The sequence below is a fragment of the Terrapene carolina genome, unplaced genomic scaffold, assembly GCF_002925995.2.
Source record: "Terrapene carolina triunguis isolate 2854851 unplaced genomic scaffold, T_m_triunguis-2.0 Scaffold138, whole genome shotgun sequence".
Lineage (NCBI taxonomy): Eukaryota > Metazoa > Chordata > Testudines > Emydidae > Terrapene > Terrapene triunguis.
The window spans coordinates 229,186-247,996 of NW_020664489.1; the positions used below are offsets into that span (position 1 = coordinate 229,186).

At 46.0% G+C, this 18,811-nt stretch overlaps 1 protein-coding gene across 1 annotated transcript in view; it reads left to right on the forward strand.

Moving 5' to 3' along the window:
• DYNC2H1 (dynein cytoplasmic 2 heavy chain 1) overlaps window positions 1-18,811 on the forward strand; it is a 367,402-nt gene that overhangs the window by 116,870 nt on the left and 231,721 nt on the right. The window contains exons 57-60 of the mRNA XM_029911951.1: window positions 10-170; window positions 8,887-9,010; window positions 13,771-13,892; window positions 14,791-14,877. Of these exons, the coding sequence (XP_029767811.1) occupies window positions 10-170; window positions 8,887-9,010; window positions 13,771-13,892; window positions 14,791-14,877 (494 nt within the window). The remainder of the gene's footprint in view (window positions 1-9; window positions 171-8,886; window positions 9,011-13,770; window positions 13,893-14,790; window positions 14,878-18,811) is intronic.

An 18,811-nucleotide genomic window follows, 5' to 3' on the forward strand; every position in this document is an offset into this window, starting at 1 on the left:
TTTTTGTAGCCACTGGTTAATGAAGCTAAATTAGCAGTTGGAAATATAAAGCCAGAGTCTTTGTCAGAAATCCGGTCACTACGAATGCCACCTGACATAATAAGAGATATACTAGAGGGTGTTTTACGACTGATGGGGATTTTTGATACATCATGGGTGAGCATGAAGAGGTAAGTTGAGGATTTTATTTAAAGCATTAATGCAGCAATGTATAATGGAAAATAGTTTCTGTTGTACTCTCTCGAAAGGTTTGGATGTAATTTTTAATGATCTTCTAGAAGGAAAATAATTTTATTCTTAACAATGAATAGATAACATATAGCTATTTATGGATAAAATTGATACATTTCCTGAAAAATACTCTTACGACTCTAGTTTCAGAGACCTTTTTGACATTTTTCTCCTTCGAGTGATTGTCCACATGCAAATTCCACTGATCTGGCACATATGTCGCATATGCCAGAGGTCAGATTGACGTGCGTCACATATGCTAGCAGTACCCATCGGGTATGCATGTGCTCTTCAGTTCTCGTGTTCAACTCTGAGGGCATACAAGGATGAGGTGTGCCTCTAGCAGTTCAGTTCCTCTCATTGCCTCAAAGCCTAGAGAGGGAGCCTGATGATCTGAGAGACCACCAAGCCCTCTGAATGACTTTAGCTCAGGGGTTCTCAAACTGGGGGTTGGGACCCCTCAGGGGGTCACAAGGTTCTTACATGGGGGGTCGCGAGCTGTCAGCCTCCACCCCAAACCCCGCTTTGCCTCCAGCATTTATAATGGTGTTAAATATATTAAAAGTGTTTTTAATTTATAAGGAGGCGTCGCACTCAGAGGTTTTCTATGTGAAAGGGGTCACCAGTACAAAAGTTTGAGACCCACTGTTTAGCTAATAGTTTTTACAGTTAGTTTTATAGTATAGTTTTAGTAATTTTATTTTTTGGTTGCCTGTTGCAACCTTTAGTTGTTAGAACTTTTATTCATCTGGTATGCTGTTTTTTGGTTCTCCTGGATTCAAATTCTACTTCTCATGCAAGGGAGCTATCCCAGCTTTGAACAGATACTCAAAATGCCTGAATTGCCTGGGAGAATTGCACATTCCAAATAGATTTGCAAGTCTTGAAGCTTTCAATATAGGAAGGACAGGGAGACCCACCTTCAGGTTTTCCTAATGACTAAATCAACAAGACTTCCTTCTGAACTGGGCTTACTTAGAGAACCCTGACTCGAATCACAAGTACAATGACAGCATCATCCTCAGACAGATCACAAGTGTCAGGCACTGCCTTCCAGTAGTCATGCCTAGTGGTTGGAGCAGAGGTCGAAGCCAGACATAGGGTTGGGACTGGGCCAAGGGCAGTGCTGAAACAGGGATCTGGGGACAGATCCTGGGCGGAACCATAGACAAGCCAAAATAAGTACCATAGCGGGAGTCCAGATGCAGGCCAAAGGTTGAAGCCGGATGGTCAGAGTCCGTGGATAAGGCAAATCAGTACCATATCTGGAGTCCAGTTACAGGCCAAAGGTTGAAGCTGGGTGGTCAGAGTCTGAGGGTCCTGTGGGCAGAGGTGGGGGTCAGGAGGCAGAGGTAGGTCTGGAGTGGGTTAGCTATAGGGCTGGAGCAAGATCAAAGTAGGGCAAAGACAAGCCTGGAGCAGACTAGAATAGGGCTTGGGCAAGGCTGGGGCAGAAACAGGAACTGGATCAAGAGCAGGCTGGAAGTCTAGAGAGTGCTGCCACATGCCTGAAGGCTGAGTCACTGCAGGCTCTGTTGGAAGGGTAAGTCAGTGCAGCTGAGTTGTTGGAAGGGCAGCTAGGTGAATAGCCTTGGGTTGGCTGTTGGTTTGTCTCACAACAGGGAGCTACAAATCCCAGAGGTAGGTTACCCAACAGAGCTTCCACTAAGAGGAAAACATACCCATGGCACTGAACATTCTCTGGGACTTTGTATCCCACAGTGGTTCCTGCTGAAGCTCAGTCCGAGGTTGGTTCCAACTATATGGTACTGAAGCATCCAGCACTGAAAACCAGAACCTTGGGGAAGAGTATGGCACTAACCCCGGCAGTGTCTATCTCAATGGTGCCAGCACCGACCCTCTTGGCACTGGAACCAAGCCAGCTGGAAATTGCTATACCAACACAAGAAAACCTGGTTCTCACACACCTGTCTATGCTGTCCCACATGGCACTGTTTAGATACTCAGCACCAATGGATCTGCATACACCCAAAACCACAGGGTCTATGGTCTCTGAGAAAGAGGAGAATGTACATCAATCACCTAGAGCTCAGAGCCGTACAGAAAGCCTGCGAGTCCTTTCTCCACCTAACAACAGGACAGTCAGTTCACATCATGACAAAAACATGACCACTATGTTTTACATCAACAAACAAGGCAGTACCAGGTTTTCCCCACTTTGCCAGGAAGCAGTCAAATTCTGGAACTGGTGCATCAACCAACTGTCAAGTGACCGGGACATGGGCAGTTGTGCCTAGTGGAGCAGGAGTAATGCCTAATGGTTAGAACAGGGGTCACTGGCCAGACGTTGGAGCCCAGGGTCAGAACCAGAGTCAGAGACCAGATGCCAGAGGCAACGGTCAGACCCAGAGTCAGGAGCCAGGAGTTGAAATGCAGGGTCAGAACCAGGTTGCCTGGAGTGAGGCAAGGCAGGGGCAAGGCTGGCACCACGGCAGGGGCAAGGCTGGCACCAAGGTAGGGGCAAGGCTGGCACCAAGACAGGGGCAAGGCTGGCATCACGGCAGGAATGGGGATGGGAATAAAGCAGGCACGGGAGCTATGACAGCTGTGGACAAACGCTTTGAGCAGCCACTGAATTGCAGCTGCTACTGGGTCAGACCAAAGGTCCATCTAGCCCAGTATCCTGTCTTCCGACAGTGGCCAATGCCAGGTGCCCCAGAGGGAATTCATCAAGTGATCCATCCACTGTCGCCCATTCCCAGCTTCTGGGAAACAGAGGCTAGGGATACCATCCCTGCCCATCCGGGCTAATAGCCATTGTTGGACCTATCCTCCATGAATTTATCTAGTTCTTTTTAAAACACTGTTATAGTCCTGGCCCTCACAACATCCTCTGGCAAGGAGTTCCATGGGTTGACTGTGCATTGTGTGAATCATAAATACTGGAGCTATGTTGGTCAGGCAGAGTCACAGTGGGGCAACCTGGCTAGCAGATAAAACCCCTGGCCAGATAATGCCTAGCCAGATAACTGCTTAATTCCTAGCCAGATAATGCCTAGCTAGATAATGCCAAAGAACTGGTAACAGTATGCAGTGTATATATATTAACAGTTGATTAACAATTGACCAATCAGTAAAAGCACGAGGGAGTTATTGATAGGTAAATAGATTAACAAATCAGGAATTGTTGCTGGGTAATCAGTAATTGTTGCAGTGCAGAGTAAGACTAGTACCCTTCACATGAATCATAACCATAACAGGACTTTGAGACTCGCACTCCTCAAGCCAGGAGTCCCCTCTCAATATGTGCAGATCCACAAAGGTCACACAGTGAATACTGTGATTGACAGCCCTAGGCTGCACTCACTTTACTGGTCCTGTGCTGTTAGTACAGCATACAGGACTGAACCTGTGGCTGCCAGAATAGAGGGGCCTTCTAATAGTTTGGGGTGAAATGGGATGAAAGCCAAAGTTTGCGAAGAACAGACTTTGCAGGTGGGAGCATGGGTTATGTTACTGTAAACGAATTTGGCCAAAGACAACAGGGGAACCCAATCATTTTGGTGAAAATTCAGGAAACAGTTGAAGTACTGTTCCAATGTCTGGTTGACTTTTTTGATCTGGTTGTCAGTCTGAGGGTGATAGACAATTGAGAGGAGGGGCGTGGTGTTGAGAAGATAAAGGAATTCCTGCCAAAACAGGGAGGCAAATTGGGTGCCCCAATCAGAAATGATGTGTTCTGGCATGCCGTGGTGTTGGAAGATGTGTTCCAAGAAAAGCCATGCCATTTCATGGCTGATGGAAGAGTACAATAGGGGATGAAATGGGACATTTTCATCAGGAGGTCCACCACTGTCAGAACGACTGAGTGCCCTTGGAAGTGGGGCTGCTCCACAATGAAGTCCATAGAGAGGGTAGATCAAGGGCGTGGGGATGTGGGAAGGGATGGAGATGGCTCACAAGTCTCACGTGTGGCTTTTGGGGCTTGGCATAAAGTGGCTTAGCCAGAATCAAATTTAGAATGATATGTAAATATATCAACACAGTGTTGGAGAGAGAGCCATCATTCTTGGCTACAAAGAATATAGGGGCACTAGCTGGGGAGAGAGGAATAAATCCTTTCAGAGGTTTTACTCTGGATACTCCTGGAGGGCCTGTAGGTCTTTTTCAAAGAAAGTGTGTCTGAAGGGAATCTCCATCCCTTGGCAGAGTTCAGTGGGGCAGTTGTAACTGTGGTAGGGTATCTGCCTTCTGTTTTTTGAACATCCTGGTGAACTCCAGGTATTTGACAGGAATATTAGGTGTCGCTGGACCTGCTTCTCTCCTCTCTGGAGGGTTAGAGTGCACCCCAGAGTGTGGTCAATCGTGAACCAGGACTAAAGAGGCATTCTCATCTGCACTGCAGAGAGCGGAAGAGCACTGTCCTTGATTGCCAGCTGATTAAGGGGTTGTGGGTGACAAACCAAGGGGTGCCAAGAATGACTGGCAATTGTGAGGAGCAGATCATAGAATCATAGAATATCAGGGTTGGAAGGGACCTCAGGAGGTCATCTAGTCCAACCCCCTGCTCAAAGCAGGACCAATTCCCAACTAAATCATCCCAGCCAGGGCTTTGTCAAGCCTGACCTTAAAAACCTCTAAGGAAGGAGATTCCACCACCTCCCTAGGTAACCCATTCCAGTGCTTCACTACCCTCCTTGTGAAAAAGTTTTTCCTAATATCCAACCTAAACCTCCCCAACTGCAACTTGAGACCATTACTCCTTGTTCTGTCATCAGGTACCACTGAGAACAGTCTAGATCCATCTTCTTTGGAACCCCCTTTCAGGTAGTTGAAAGCAGCTATCAAATCCCCCCTCATTCTTGTCTTCTGCAGACTAAACAATCCCAGTTCCCTCAGCCTCTCCTCATAAGTCATGTGCTCCAGCCCCCTAATCATTTTTGTTGTCCTCTGCTGGACTCTTTCCAATTTTTCCACATCCTTCTTGTAGTGTGGGGCCCAAAACTGGACACAGTACTCTAGATGAGGCCTCACCAATGTCGAATAAAGGGGAATGATCATGTCCCTCGATCTGCTGGCAATGCCCCTACTTATACAGCCCAAAATGCCGTTAGCCTTCTTGGCAACAAGGGCACACTGTTGACTCATATCCAGCTTCTCGTCCACTGTAACCCCTAGGTCCTTTTCTGCAGAACTGCTTCCTAGCCATTCGGTCCCTAGTCTGTAACAGTGCATGGGATTCTTCCGTCCTAAATCCTTGTTGAACCTCATCAGGTTTCTTTTGGCCCAATCCTCTAATTTGTCTAGGTCCCTCTGTATCCTATCCCTACCCTCCAGTGTATCTACCACTCTTCCCAGTTTAGTGTCATCTGCAAACTTGCTGAGAGTGCAGTCCACGCCATCCTCCAGCTCATTAATGAAGATATTGAACAAAACCGGCCCCAGGACCGACCCCTGGGGCACTCCACTTGAAACCGGCTGCCAGCTAGATATGGAGCCGTTGATCACTACCCGTTGAACCCGACGATCTAGCCAGCTTTCTATCCACCTTATAGTCCATTTATCCATCCCATACCTCTTTAACTTGGTGGCAAGAATACTGTGGGAGACCGTATCAAAAGCTTTGCTAAAGTCAAGGAATAATACATCCACTGCTTTCTCCTCATCCACAGAGTTAGTTATCTCCTCATAGAAGGCAATTAGGTTAGTCAGACATGACTTGCCCTTGGTGAATCCATGATGACTGTTTCTGATCACTTTCCTCTCCTCTAAGTGCTTCAGAATTGATTCCTTGAGGACCTGCTCCATGATTTTTCCAGGGGCTGAGGTGAGGCTGACTGGCCTGTAGTTCCCCGGATCCTCCTTCTTCCCTTTTTTAAAGATGGGCACTACATTAGCCTTTTTCGAGTCATCCGGGACCTCCCCCGATCGCCATGAGTTTTCAAAGATAATGGCCAATGGCTCTGCAATCACATCCGCAAATTCCTTTAGCACCCTCGGATGCAGCGCATCTGGCCCCATGGACTTGTGCTCGTCCAGTTTTTCTAAATAGTCCCGAACCACTTCTTTCTCCACAGAGGGCTGGTCACCTTCTCCCCATACTGTGCTGCCCAGTGGAAGCTGACCAGTCTGGGAGCTGACCTTGTTCGTGAAGATAGAGGCAAAAAAATAATTGAGTACATTAGCTTTTTCCACATCCTCTGTTACTAGCTTGCCTCCCTCATTCAGTAAGGGGCCCACACTTTCCTTGACTTCCTTCTTGTTGCTAACATACCTGAAGAAACCCTTCTTGTTACTCTTAACATCTCTTGCTAGCTGCAACTCCAAGTGTGATTTGGCCTTCCTGATTTCATTCCTGCATGCCTGAGCAATATTTTTATACTCCTCCCTGGTCTTTTGTCCAATCTTCCACTTCTTGTAAGCTTCTTTTTAAGGTCAGCAAGGATTTAACTGTTAAGCCAAGCTGGTCACCTGCCATATTTACTGTTCTTTCTACACATCAGGATGTTTTTTTCCTACAACCTCAATAAGGATTCTTTAAAATACAGCCAGCTCTCCTGGACTCCTTTCCCCCTCATATTATTCTCCCAGGGGATCCTGCCCATCAGTTCTCTGAGGGAGTCAAAGTCTGCTTTTCTGAAGTCCAGGGTCCGTATTCTGCTGCTCTCCTTTCTTCCTTGTGTCAGGATCCTGAACTCGACCATCTCATGGTCACTGCCTCCCAGGTTCCCATCCATTTTTGCTTCCCCTACTAATTCTTCCCGGTTTGTGAGCAGCAGGTCTAGAAGAGCTCTGCCCCTAGTTGGTTCCTCCAGCACTTGCACCAGGAAACTGTCCCCTACACTTTCCAAAAACTTCCCGGATTGTCTGTGCACCGCTGTATTGCTCTCCCAGCAGATATCAGGGTGATTAAAGTCTTCCATGAGAACCAGGGCCTGTGATTTAGCAACTTTTGCTAGTTGCCGGAAGAAAGCCTCGTCCACTTCATCCCCCTGGTCTGGTGGTCTATAGTAGACTCCCACCACAACATCACCCTTGTTGCTCACACTTCTAAACTTAATCCAGAGACTCTCAGGTTTTTCTGCAGTTTCATACCGGAGCTCTGAGCAGTCATACTCCTCTCTTACATAAAATGCAACTCCCCCACCTTTTCTGCCCTGCCTGTCCTTCCTGAACAGTTTATATCCATCCATGACAGTACTCCAGTCATGTGAGTTATCCCACCAAGTCTCTGTTATTCCAATGACATCATAGTTCCTTGACTGTGCCAGGACTTCCAGTTCTCCCTGCTTGTTTCCCAGGCTTCTTGCATTTGTGTATAGGCACTTAAGATAACTCGCTGATTGTCCCGCTTTCTCAGTCTGAGACAGGAGTCCTCCCCTCTTGCACTCTCCTGTTCGTGCTTCCTCCCGGTATCCCATTTCCCTACTTACCTCAGGGCTTTGGTCTCCTTCCCCCGGTGAACCTAGTTTAAAGCCCTCCTCACTAGGTTAGCCAGCCTGCTTGCGAAGATGTTCTTCCCTCTCTTCGTTAGGTGGAGCCCGTCTCTGCCTAGCACTCCTCCTTCTTGGAACACCATCCCATGGTCGAAGAATCCAAAGCCTTCTCTTCGACACCACCTGCGTAGCCATTCGTTGACTTCCACAATTCGATGGTCTTTACCCAGGTCTTTTCCCTGCACAGGGAGGATGGACGAGAACACCACTTGCGCCTCAAACTCCTTTATCCTTCTTCCCAGAGCCACGTAGTCTGCAGTGATCCGCTCAAGGTCATTCTTGGCAGTATCATTGGTGTCCACGTGGAGAAGCAGGAAGGGGTAGCGATCGGAGGGCTTGATGGGTCTTGGCAGTCTCTCCGTCACATCGTGAATCCTAGCTCCTGGCAAGCAGCAGACCTCTCTGATCATCCAAAATGGCATGATTTCCTAATGGCTGCCACTGGTGATAACCTCCAGGGGTGCCATTTGATATGTGATGGGCCCCAAAGAGAGGGGTGACCCGTCAGTCTCAATGCGGGGAGTTTTTGTGGAGGGTAGGAATCTGATGACTCTTGACAAATTCTTGGTCGATGAAGTTACTGGATACATCCTCGTCAACCAATTTCTCAAAGCAGAGGTTAGGCATTGCAGGGTGCCGGAGGTAGAGGGGAAGACAAAGGGGAGTGGTGTGCTGGTTAGGGGTTGTCAGGATTCCAGCAGAGCCATGGCAGAGCAGCTCATTGTGGGGGCAGAGTGGAGTACTGACTCAGCCCTGGCTCCGCTTCTGGGGCTGGGTCCTGGCATTTCCCAGCCTGAGGGGGTGGCGTTGTTTCTTGGACAGATGTGGCACAAATGCCTGGATTCTCCACAATATAAGTGGGGTCCTAGAGCCTGACACTGGCTCTTTCATTGGTAGAGAGGTGAGGTCAAACTTGATTGATCTGCATTGCCTCGAGGTCTGGTAGATTGCCCAGAATCCCATAAAATGGAAAGGTCTGCCGTATATGCCCTTGCAGCAGAGCATGAGAACTGAAGAGCGTATATACGCTCCCTAACTACTGCTGGCCAAAAAGACTCTGATCTCTGACACACGAGGTGCATGCGTACCATCAGTGGAATGTGCCTATGGACAACTCATCTCAAACTCCAGTTACTGTAGATTGAGTAACTTTGTTTTATCAATGCTTTGTCATTTAATTATTTAATATTATTTGCAGTTTCCTTGCCAAAAGAGGAGTGAGAGAAGACATTGCAACCTTTGATGCCCGTAACATTCCAAAGGAAATACGAGAGAGTGTAGAAGAACTTCTGTCTAAAAACAAGACATCTTTTGATCCAAAGGTAACTCTCTTATTGCATTACATTAAAAAAAAATGGACTAGCTTCTGTAGTCCACCAGGATCACTGTGCGCTACGGACACAGTGCAAAGTGGACTTAAACTGATAGGAGGTAGCCAGTGGAGAATTCTACCAACAGAGGGGAAGGCTATTCGTAGAAACAGAGAGAGAAAATTTTGCAGAGGAGGCTCTACTGTCTTCTGCCCCAGTTGTCTCACCATCCTTAGTGTAAGGGGGTTTGTTGGAAGTGGGACATGGATGAGATGAGGAAAAGAGGGGGTGTAATAAACTATAGGCCTCAGGGACCTTATGGCAATGGCATAAATTAGGGTTGTGGTGGAGCCAGGCATCTCTGAATCTGGGAACCTCAACCTGCTCCCTGTGACCTCCCTGCAGTCAGAACCTTACCTCTAATTTTAATTAACAAAAGAGACTAAGGTAACCTAATGGGTTAATGGCCTTCAAAGCTTAATTTGAATAAATCAAGACAGCAATAGTTATATAAAAGAATTCTATAACATTAGTTCCTTATTTTTTAAAAGGAAGAGTATAAGGATGTGACCTTGCAAATAGGAGACTCATGCTAGTGGACTCGGCACTCTCTCCAAACCCAATTGACTTCCCCGGGGCTTGTCATGGGCACATGGGTCCACTCAGGTGTTGTCTCTGCAGAAATGGGGCCTAAAATATAATCTCTTCTCATAACAATTTCCCACCCCTCATTTAAAAGATCAGCTCAATATCACAAAATGGCAAATTGGTAGTCCCTGATAATAGTGTCTATGATTAACTTAAGAACATAAAAACGGCCATACTGGGTCAGAACAAAGGTCCATCTAGCCCAGTATCCTATCTTCTGACTGTGGCCAATGCCAGGTGCCCCAAGAGGAAATGAACAGAACAGATAATCATCAAGTGATCCATCCCATGTCGCCCATTCCCAGCTTCTGGCAAATAGAGGCTAGGGACACCCACCCACCCATCCTGGCTAATAGCCATTTATGGACGTATCCTCCATAAATTTATCTAGTTATTTTTTGAACCCTATTATAGTCCTGGCCCTCACAACATCCTCTGGCAAGGAGTTCCACAGGTTGACTGTGCATTGCGTGAAAAAATACTTTCTTGTGTTTCTTTTAAACCTGCTGCCTATTAATTTCATTTGGTGATCTCTATTTCTTGTGTTATGAGAAGGAATAGATAACACTTCCTTATTTACTTTTTCCACATCAGGTTTTATAAACCTCTATCAGATCCCACCTTAGTCGTCTCTTTTCCAAGCTAAAAAGTCCCAGTCTTATTAATCTCTCCTCATACGGAAGCTGTTCCATACCCCTTATCATTTTTGTATCATCTGCAAATTTTGCCACCTCACTGTTTACCCCTTTTTCCAGATCATTTATGAATATGTTGAATAGGACTGGTCCCAGTACAGACCCCTGGGGGACACCACTATTTACTGCTCTCCATTCTGAAAACCAACCATTAATTCCTACCCTTTGTTTCCTATCTTTTAACCAGTTACCAATCGATGAGAGGACCTTCCCTCTTATTCCATGACAGCTTACTTTGCTTAAGAGCCTTTGGTGACGGACCTTGTCAAAGGCTTTCTGAAAATCTAAATATACTATATCCACTGGATGCCCCTTGTCCACATGCTTGTTAACCCCCTCAAAGAATTCTAGTACATTGGTGAGACATGATTTCGTTTTACAAAAACCATGTTGACTCTTCCCCAACAAATTATGTTCATCTATGTGTTTAACAGTTCTGTTCTTAGTTTCAACCAGTTTGCCCAGTACTGAAGTCAGGCTTACCGGCCTGTAATTGCTGGGGTCACCTCTGGAGCCCTTTTTAAAAATTGGTGTCACATTAGCTATCCCCCCATCATTTGTTACAGAAGCTGATTTAAATGATAGGTTACAAACGACAGTTAGTAGTTCTGCAGTTTCACATTTGAATTCCTTCGGAACTCTTGGGTGAATACCATTTGGTCCAGGTGACTCATTACTGTTTAATTTATCAGTTTGTTCCAAAACCTCCTATAATGTCACCTCAATCTTGGACAGTTCCTCAGATTTGTCACTTAAAAAGAATGGCTCAGGTTTGGGAATTTCCCTCACGTCCTCAGCCATGAAGATCGATGAAAAGAATTCATTTAGTTTCTCTGCAATGGCCTAATTGTCATAGAGTGCTCCTTTAGCACAGGGGCGGGCGAACTTTTTGGCCTGAGGGCCGCATCGGGTTTCGGAAATTGTATGGAGGGCCAGTTAGGGGAGGCTGTGCCTCCCCAAACAGCCAGGTGTGGGCCAGGCCCTCTCCCCTATTCTCCCCCCCCCGCCTGTCCCCAATTTGCCGGCCCCCCCGGGACTCTTGCCCCATCCCCCTCCCCCCTGCTCCCTGTCCCCTGACCGCCTACGGAACACCCACCCCTGACTGCCCCCCGCCGCCCCATCCAACCCTCTCCTTCCTGACTGCCCCGGGATCCCTGCACCCATTCAACCCCCCGTTCCCCGCCCTCTGACCGCCCCGACCCCTAGCCACACCCCGAACTCCCCTGTCCTCTATCCAACCCCACCCCGCTCCCTGCTCCCTTAGCACGCTGCCTGGAGAACCGGTAGCTGGCAGCGGTACAGCCGTGCCGCCTGGCTGGAGCCAGCCACGCCACAGCGCAGCACAGAGCACCGGGTCAGGCCAGGCTCTGAAGCTGCTGTGCCCGGCTGCCTAGAGCATTGTGCTGGTGGCACGGTGTGCTGAGGCTGCGGGGGAGGGGCTGGGGACTAGCATCCCGGGCCAGGAGCTCCAGTGTCCCAATTGGTTGTTTAGCAGGCTTCCTGTTTCTGATATATTTAAAAAAAAAAAAATTGCTATTACTTTTTGACTCTCTGGCTAGCTGTTCTTCAAAATCTTTTTTGGACGTCCTGATTATATTTTTACACTTCATTTGCCAGAATTTATGTTCCTTTCTATTTTCCTCACCAGGATTTAACTTCCACTTTTTAAAGGATGCCTTTTTGTCTCTCACTGCTTCTTTTACTTTGTTGGTTAGCCCAGGTGGCACTTTTTTGGTTCTCTTACTGTGTTTTTTAATTTGGGGTATACATTTAAGTTGAGCCTCTATTATCTTGTCTTTAAAAAGTTTCCATGCAGCTTGCAGAGCTTTCACTTTTGGCACTGTGCCTTTTAATTTCAGTTTAAGTAACTTCCTCATTTTTGTGTAGTCCCCCTTTCTGAAATTAAATGCTACCGTGTTGGGCTGCTGTGGTGTTTTCCCTGCCACAGAGATGTTAAATTTCATTATATTATGGTCACTATTACCAAGCGGTCCAGCTATATTCATCTCTTGGACAAGATCCTGTGCTCCACTTAGGACTAAATCAAGAATTGCCTCTCCTCTTGTGGATTCCAGGACTAGCTGCTCCAAGAAGCAATCATTTAAGGTGTCAAAAAACTTTATTTATGCATCCTGTCCTGAGGTGACATGTACCCAGTCAATATGGGGATAGTTGAAATCCCCCATTATTATTGAGTTTTTTATTTTTATAACCTCTCTAATCTCCCTGAGCATTTCACAGTCACTATCACCATCCTGGTCAGGTGGTCAGTAATATATCCCTACTGCTATATTCTTATTAGTAGAGTATGGAATTACTACCCATAGAGATTCTGTGGTACAATTTGGTTCATTTAAGTTTTTTACTTCTATGCTTTCTTTCACATATAGTGCCACTCCCCGACCAGCACAACCTGTTCTGTCCTTCCGATATATTTTGTACCCTGGTATTATTGTGTCCCATTGATTATCCTCATTTCACCAAGTTCCTGTGATGCCTATTATATCAATATCCACGAGGCACTCTAGTTCACCCATCTTGTTATTTAGACTTCTAGTATTTATATATAAGCATTTTAAAAGCGTTTCACTTTTTAGCTGTCTGTCATTACATGATGAAATTGAAAGGGATTCTTTTTCATTTGACTGTTTCTCATCAGGTCCTACCTGTATTTTATCATCTTCCATTCTCTCCTCTTTACTAGGACATACAGAATCTCCATTAATAGATCCTCCCCTAGGGGATGCCTCTGTCCAAACCACATGCTCCTCCGTACCTGTCAGCTTTTCCCCAGTCCTTAGTTTAAAAACTGCTGCATGACCTTTTTAATTTTAAGTGCCAGCAATCTGGTTTCATTTTGGTTTAGGTGGAGCCCATCCTTCCTGTATAGGCTCCCTCTTTCCCCAAATGTTTCCCCAGTTCTTAATAAATCTAAACCCCTCTTCCCTACACCATCGTCTCATCCACGCATTGAGACCCTGCAGTTCTGCCTGTCTAATTGGCCCTGCACGTGGAACTGAAAGCATTTCAGAGAATGCTTCCATGGAGGTCCTGGATTTCAATCTCTTACCTAGCAGCCTAAATTTGGCCTTCAGGACTCTCTCCTATCCTTCTCTATATCATTGGTACCTACATGTACCACGGTCACTGGCTCCTCCCCAGCGCTACACATAAGTCTATCTAGATGTCTCGAGAGATCTGTAACCTTTGCACCGGACAGGCAAGTCACCATGCGGTTCTCTCGATCATCGCAAACCCAGCTATCTATGTTTCTAATGATCTGAATCCCCCATAACTATCACCAGTTTCTTCCTAATTATTGGAGTTCCCTCCCCTGGAGAGTTATCCTCAAAGTCCACTTTGCAGTTTCTCTTGTGTGTGAAATTCAGTAAGGACCTTTTTATAATTTATATTGATTTTTCTTTTCAGAATGCTAAACGAGCTAGTATTGCAGCTGCTCCACTTGCAGCTTGGGTTAAGGCCAATGTCCAGTATTCCTATGTCTTGGAACGAATTCAGCCTCTGGAAAAAGAACAGGCAGGATTGGAAGCGTGAGTAAGATGGATTTTACTCTGCAGTTGTTCTGCATTCCAAAGATACCTGTAGTGTTATTAATTAAATATTTTTAAAAAGTGATACTGTACAGTGATAGCACATAACTTTGCACAACTTTGCCCAAAAGTTCATCCTGGTTCAATAGCAAAATGATGACAGCAGTGTGTGTGTATATAAATAAACAAATGGAAAGATGGGGAAATAGGTTATGTATAAATTAGAAGGATAAATATACAGGATCGCAGATTAGATGATCTCATGGTCCCTTCTGGCCTTAAATTCTGTGACTCTATGAAATAATGCAAGTGTCACATACTAGTTCATAATCATTACTTTACTGGATGTAGAAACCTAAACCCAATATAGCCTGTTAGGTGATCTCAATGAAACTCCTGCAACTTTACGAGAGGTGCAGTTTCTTTCTCTGCGGGCAGCTGGGTTAGGAGAGATCCTAGGGTGGTTTTAGCACAATCATGGCTACTGGGTCTCCACAGCAGTGAATTAGTCTTCGGATCACTATAAATTGAGGGACCTGTGGCCATGGTTTTCCAAAGTCCCAAAAGTCAGTCCTGATTGGGTGTTGGGAGAGAGCTGGCATGACCCCTGATCTTCACAAAGAATCACAGTGACAAACTTTCAATATTAGTGTTTGGTTTACATTTTCAAGGCTGTTTTTATAATAAACAGTGCTAGAAATATTTTTTTAAAGTGAAAACTGAGACTATCTTTGACATTTACGGGTCACAAAAATCAAGGAAGGCCTGTGTCTTTGGGTGAGAAGGTCCTAAATGCTATCTCCTCTATTAAATTTTTTAAATATTTTTATTGTTTTTGCTTTTTGGTTGGTATGAATCTGAATCTACATCAATAATAAAGTAGAAAATTATTTTTTAGTAACCTAAAGAAAACTGAAAACAGAAAACAGAAGCTAGAAGATCTGCTTAACTCTGTTGGTCAAAAAGTGTCAGAACTAAAAGATAAGTACGTTGGTTTTGCTTACATGTCTTTGGAATGGTTTTCATAATAATTTTGTTGATTGATTTTAATATTTTAATGCTACTTTAACAGAAAAGGCTTCACAGCAAAAATACGGTTGCGTTTGATTAGTCCTTATTCTTGAAATGTCTAGAGATGTCTTTCTGAGGCTTAAGAAAAGTTCAGATAGAAGTTGTTTGTCATCCTCTGTCTAAAAGAGGACAACTAGTTTTCTTTCATTTGGTTTTAATCCACTGCTCTATTTTTCTGCAGCCTACGGTCTCCTATGATTCTGGACACATGGTTTGCTCTCCTCTCCTTGCAGCTCAAGAGGCAGATCAGCGTTTTGTAGCCGCGTGTTCTGGTTCCCTCCCCCCTCCCAGCACCTGCTTGCCGCCAGTTTTCTCTCCCTCTGCAGCAGCAGACAGTGGCAATTTCTTTTGTTTCTGCCCTTCCTTCTTCTATTTTAACTTTTTTGCCCATTTTTTGGGGCAGTCGGAAGCAATGTTCTTCCTCATCGGCATTCCTCCTCCTCCCTGGGTTGGTTAACAACTTGGGGTTTAACGCTCCCTGAGCCTCTGCTGCAGCATCTCTCTGCTGGCTCCTCTGCCCCTCAGAAGTATACCAAGCGGCCAAGAAAGCACTGGGTCAAACCCAAGCGTGTATGCCTAGATTGTAGTAAAGCATCTTGCAGAGTCTCAGAGCCTGGGCTCCAGCCTGAGCCCGAATGTCTATCCATCGATTTTATAGCTCTGCAGCCCGAGCCTGAGTCAGCTAACACAGGCCAGTCACAGCTGTTTAATTACAGTGTTGACATACTTATATGTGAGGCAGCCTTCCCAGGATCAACAGATGTAGAGTTTGGCCCAGTCTGCACCCAGCCTTCCATTCCTACCTCCATTAGGTCCAGGGGTTGCAGGTCAGACAGGCAGGTTGGGTCCTGTACCCACTGAGGCAGCTGCAACTCCAATGGGGGGGAAATGGACCAGGAACCCCAGTGCAAAGCAGGAAGGGGCTCCAGAAGTGAGGAGGACCCTGACCACTTGACTTGCGATAAATCCTAGGGGACCTCTTCAAAACAAAGAGGGGAGGCTTGCGGGGCCACAAGTCCCCACCCCCCAAGTCTTAAAGTGGATACTGAGCACCTTGGGAAAAGAAGCAGCCGTCCTCTCTCACAAGCCACCCAGGAGGGCTCTGGCAAAGACTCTGCACCCCTCTCCCAGGAGGAATGGGACCCACTGGGGGAGGACTGTGAGACAGACCTCTCTAAAGGGCTCTAGGCCCTAAGAAAGGCCAGTCACAAAAGTCCTTACCAAAGCCACAGCAGCGTTTCTGCACTCCCAAAGCAAGCAAAACATGTTAAAAAATCTGAAAAGGCTAAAAAGGGAAAGAAAAAGTACAAAAAAATCCAGGAGATATGAGTCCTCTGACTTCTCTTTCTCCATCTCCACTGAGGAAGGTGAGCTATGTGCCTCTGAAATCTGAGCAGGCCCCAAAGAGTAAGCCTCAGAGTAAATGTCTCCCCTCAAAACACTCCCTTGAGGCTGCAGTACTCCTTTGCTTCTCCTTCAAGCAAGTGATTAGGGATGAATGGAACAAGTCTGATAAGGGGAAGCATATTAACAAGAGCAACCTCAGTTTCTGTAACATTCAAGAACCAAAGGGCTCTGTTGCAGAGATAATGAAGATTGATGCCACTGTAGTGTCCCTTGCCAAGGATATGGTTATTCCCTCAGAAGGGGAGTTCTACCTTAAGGACCTCATGGATAGAAATATAGAGGCCACCCTCAAAAAGAGCTATGAAGCCTCCTCTACTACCCTCCAAGTGTCCCTGGCAGCTACCTGCTTTGCGGGACCATCTCTCTTAGCTGGAAGACCTTAAAGCCCTTAAGGACAGAGATCACCTGACTTTGGCTCCACTTTAAAGTCTTCCTAGCAACAGTGTTTGAATAGCTGATGACTCAAGGGATGCAATGACGTTCTCAGTCCGAGCCAGGGTTTCCAGTTCAGCCAGGCACCATCTATGGCTCTATCCTTGGGAGTTGTTACTGACTCTAAGCAGGTTCTAAAATAAGCTAAGTTTACAGGCTCCTTCCTTTTTGGAGAAAAGCTGGATAATGTGGCTGACAATGCAGCAAAATGCAAAGAGTGCCTCTTTTCCCACTGAGAGCCCTCAGGAAAGAATATAGACTGGTCAGACAGATGCACTCATTTCACTTCTTGTCCTCGCAGAGGTACCAATAAAACGACGACAGATTCTGCAAGGGAAAACAGTGGTATTGAGATCCAGGGAGGAAGTCCTGAGGGACCTCAGCCACCCAACATCCAGTTTATGACAAAGATCACAGCTTCACCCAAAGCTGAATCTAGGGGGCAGGATTTTCCATTTCCTGGAGGAATGGTTTTCATAGACCACAAACAAGTGGGTCAGGGAAATAGTGAGCCAGGGATACTCCCTCGAGCTGCTGTCTCCACCCCATCAGTTCATCATCCAATCACCCAGCTCCAGCAAACCTATAAAACATAATCTGATCCAGAAGGAAATATCTCACATTGAGGATATGGGAGTAATAGAGACGGTTCTCTGGGTTCTACTTCATCTTCATTGTACAGAAGTGCATGAGGACTATCAGAGATATTCTCAACATCAAAAGGCTCAACAAGTGGATGAAGAAAACAAAGTTTCAAATGGAGACCCTGGCCTCTATGGTGTCATCTTTGTTCTGGGGGGACTTCTGGATTTCAATAGATAGTGTGGATACATATCTCCATATCCCTATCAGACCATGCCACTACAGACTTCTGAGGTTTGCCTACCTTAGGAAACTTTATCAGTACCAAACACTCCTGTTCGACCTGTCTTTGGGCTCCAGGGTTTTTACAAAGATGGTGGTGGTGATAATAGCCAGGCTCAGGTCACAGAGAACTCACTTGTACCACTTCCTGAATGACATCCTGATCAGAGCTCCATCGCAGTCAGCTCACAGGGCCATGTCTTGGATGCTGAATCTTCTCCAGCCACACAGCTTCATCATCAGTGCCAAGAAAAGTTCTCTAGTTTCATCCAGGAATTTATTTCCTTGATCCAGAGCCAAAAGAGGTCTACAATAACACTATGCTTTCCAATTGCTCGGACTCATAGTATCATCCTTAGGAATCACTCCCTGGGCACAATCACACATCACAAGTCTTCAAGTCTTCACACTAAAGATGTGGGGCCACTCCCCGGAACACATGAACAATCAAGTAGGGGTTCTAATACAGATGTTCAACTCCTTATAATGTTGATCAGCCCACAACAATATCTTGAAAGGCATGCTTATCAGCCTTCCACATCTTTTAGTCCTCACAACCAGTGCCTTGCCTGGAGGGCGGGGGAGCTCACTTGGAGATTGAAACAACTCAAGGCCTCTGGAGCGAGGAAGAAAAGGCTCACAGCATAAACTTTCTAGAGCTGGGAGCAGTCAAACTAGCTCTGCAAAGCTTGCAGTCCACCCTAAGTGGGAACCACATTCTGGTTCAATCACAAAATATGACTTGGGTTGCATATTTAAACAACTATTTGGGAACAAGGAATCTAGTACTAATGTGGAAGCAATATAAATAATGAAGTAGGCAGAATAATGAAGTAGGCTGTCTGTCAGAGCGATCCACATCAAAGAGTGTCTGAACCAAAAGGATACTGGTTCAGCAGCCACGGGGTTCAAGAACTCTGAGTGGTGTCTGAATCAGGAGGTTTTCTATCTCATCGTTCAGACGTTCAGCCTCCCTTCAAGTGATCTGTTAGCAAATCATATGACTGGAAAGAGGCCAAAATACTTCACAAGGGAGGCAGACCCCATATCCATGGGGACAGATGTCATATCGCACAATTGGCCGCAAGGCCTGCTTTATGTGTTTCCACCGTATCCACTACTGGGAAGAGTGGTCCAGAAAATAA